The sequence below is a fragment of the Lycium ferocissimum genome, chromosome 10 (genome assembly GCF_029784015.1).
Source record: "Lycium ferocissimum isolate CSIRO_LF1 chromosome 10, AGI_CSIRO_Lferr_CH_V1, whole genome shotgun sequence".
NCBI lineage: Eukaryota > Viridiplantae > Streptophyta > Magnoliopsida > Solanales > Solanaceae > Lycium > Lycium ferocissimum.
In genome coordinates, this window is record NC_081351.1 from 10453208 (window position 1) to 10455374 (window position 2167).

Here is a 2167-nt window from a genome sequence, read left to right on the forward strand (position 1 = left end):
TAGTCCCGGGTACCCGTCATGGCCCGTAGTCGGGTCGTGACAACCTACGTATCCCGTTTCGAGAATCAGGTCGAAACGTAGTTCAGGGTAAACATATTGGAATTTTCTATGGGAGACCAGACTCGAACGAGCGCCTACGTATCCTAAGTGGGAATCAGGTCATAACGTAGTTCAAAATACATAATTTTGGATTTTTTGGGTTAAACCGACCGAGCTTGAAAAAGCGCCTACGTATCCCCTTATAAGTACAGGGAATCAGGTCCTTGCGTAGTTCGTACATGATTTTGGATTTGGTTTTCTAAAAGAAATGCAAAATTACACATAAAGGGAATGCAACTAAAAAACACCTAAATTATGGAAACTCTGAATCATCGCAGTCATCTTCTTCTTCACACATAGTATCTTTTGATGGTATCTGAATTTATCTCTTTTGGCCACTCTTGACCATCCATTTCAGCAAGCACTACGGCTCCTCCTGATAGCACTTTTCGTACCATATAGGGCCCTTTCCAGTTTGGTGCGAATTTCCCTTTGTATTCTTCTTGATTAGGGAATATTCGTTTGAGTACCAATTGCCCAATTTGAAACACCCTAATTCTCATACGCTTGTTGAAAGCACGCGCCATTCTTTGCTGGTATAGTTGACCATGGCAAACAGCGATCATCCTCTTTTCATCTATCAGAGCTAGTTGCTCATACCTTTTACGGATCCACCCCGCATCGTCTAACTCAGCTTCTTGTGTTATTCGAAGTGAAGGGATTTCTACTTCGGCTGCTATCACTGCTTCGGTGCCATACACCAACAAGTATGGAGTGGCTCCAGTCCAGGTCCTGACCGTTGTGCGGTATCCCAGCAATGTATAAGGCAATTGTTCATGCCAATCTTTGTAGTTATCAATCATCTTTCGGAGGATTTTCTTGATGTTTTTGTTGGCGGCTTCTACAGCTCCATTCATTTGTGGTCGATATGCAGTTGAATTTCGGTAGTGATCTAGAACTGCGCACACATGTCTCTCTCGTGGCTATTCAAAGTTAGCCCCATTGCTCGTTATGATTGATTTTGGGAGGCCAAATCGGCATATGATGTTGTTGCGCAGAAAGTCCGTTACCGCTTTCTTTGTCACTGATGAATAAGATGCTGCTTCCACCCACTTGGTGAAGTAGTCTATGGCAACCGAGATGAAATGATGTTTATTTGACGTGGCTGGCTCAATTGGTCCTATGACATCCATGCCCCAAGCGGCGAATGGCCAAGGTAATGTCATAGCATTCAGTTCTGTTGGAGGGACTTTTATCAAGTCTCCATGAATCTGACACTTGTGGCACTTTTGGACAAATCTGCTGCAGTCATTTTTCATGGTCATCCAGTAATAACCTGTTCTCAAAATTTTCTTCGCTAGCACGAACCCATTCATGTAAGGCCCGCAAGTTCTAGCATGCACTTATTCAATCAATTTTGTGGCTTCAGAAGAATCATCACACCTAAGCAATCCCAAGTTTGGAGTTCTTTTGTAAAGGGCATCCTTGTTAAGGAAAAAGCCATTTGCCAATTTCCTGATAGTCCTCTTCTGATTCAAGGTGATTCCTTCGGGATATTCTCCTTTCTCCAAGAAAATTTTAATGTCAACATACCAAGGCTTTCCATCAGTCTCAGCTTCTACAAAAGCACAGTGGGCTGGCTGATCTTTAGTTTCGATTTTGACACGATCAATGTATCTACTGTCGAGATCTTTGGATCATGGATCCTATTGTTGCCAATGCGTCGGTGAATTCATTTTGAGTTCTTGGTATATGTTTGAACTTCACTTCTTGGAAACGATCTTCCAATCTTTGCACAAGTTAGACGTATGGTATGAGCTTTTCATTTTTGGTGGCCCATTCTCCTCGAACTTGGTGGATTAACAAATCCGAGTCGCCAATTACCTGAAGATCTTTCACATCCATGTTGAGAGCTAAACGTAGACCTAAGATGCAGGCTTAATATTCAACCATGTTGTTAGTGCAATTGAAATTTAACTTGGCCGCCACTGGATAATATTGGCCTGAGTCTGAAACTAAGGGGGCTCCGATCCCTAATCCTTTAAAATTGACTGCTCCATCAAAGTATACTTTCCATCCTGACTCGTCTTCGCTTTCCTCACCTTCAATTGTCATTATTTCTTCATCT

The 2167-nt window shown here is 42.5% G+C and overlaps 1 protein-coding gene across 1 annotated transcript; it reads right to left on the reverse strand.

Moving 5' to 3' along the window:
* Positions 1 to 389: 389 nt before the first annotated feature.
* On the reverse strand, positions 390 to 1358 carry LOC132034591 (uncharacterized). The gene is made up of 2 exons (XM_059424987.1): positions 1110 to 1358; positions 390 to 1022 (listed from the first exon to the last, which is right to left on the reverse strand). The coding sequence occupies exons 1-2, from the start codon at positions 1356 to 1358 to the stop codon at positions 390 to 392; spliced, it is 882 nt and encodes a 293-aa protein (XP_059280970.1).
* Between the last annotated feature and the right edge of the window lie 809 nt (positions 1359 to 2167).

Bases quoted from the DNA above. Each gene is read 5' to 3' on its own strand.
- LOC132034591 (XM_059424987.1), bottom strand. From the start codon at position 1,358: ATGAAAAATGACTGCAGCAGATTTGTCCAAAAGTGCCACAAGTGTCAG. The intron at 1,023-1,109 runs GTAACGGACTTT...AACTTTGAATAG, and splicing joins CATCAGTGACAAAGAAAGCG to CCACGAGAGAGACATGTGTG.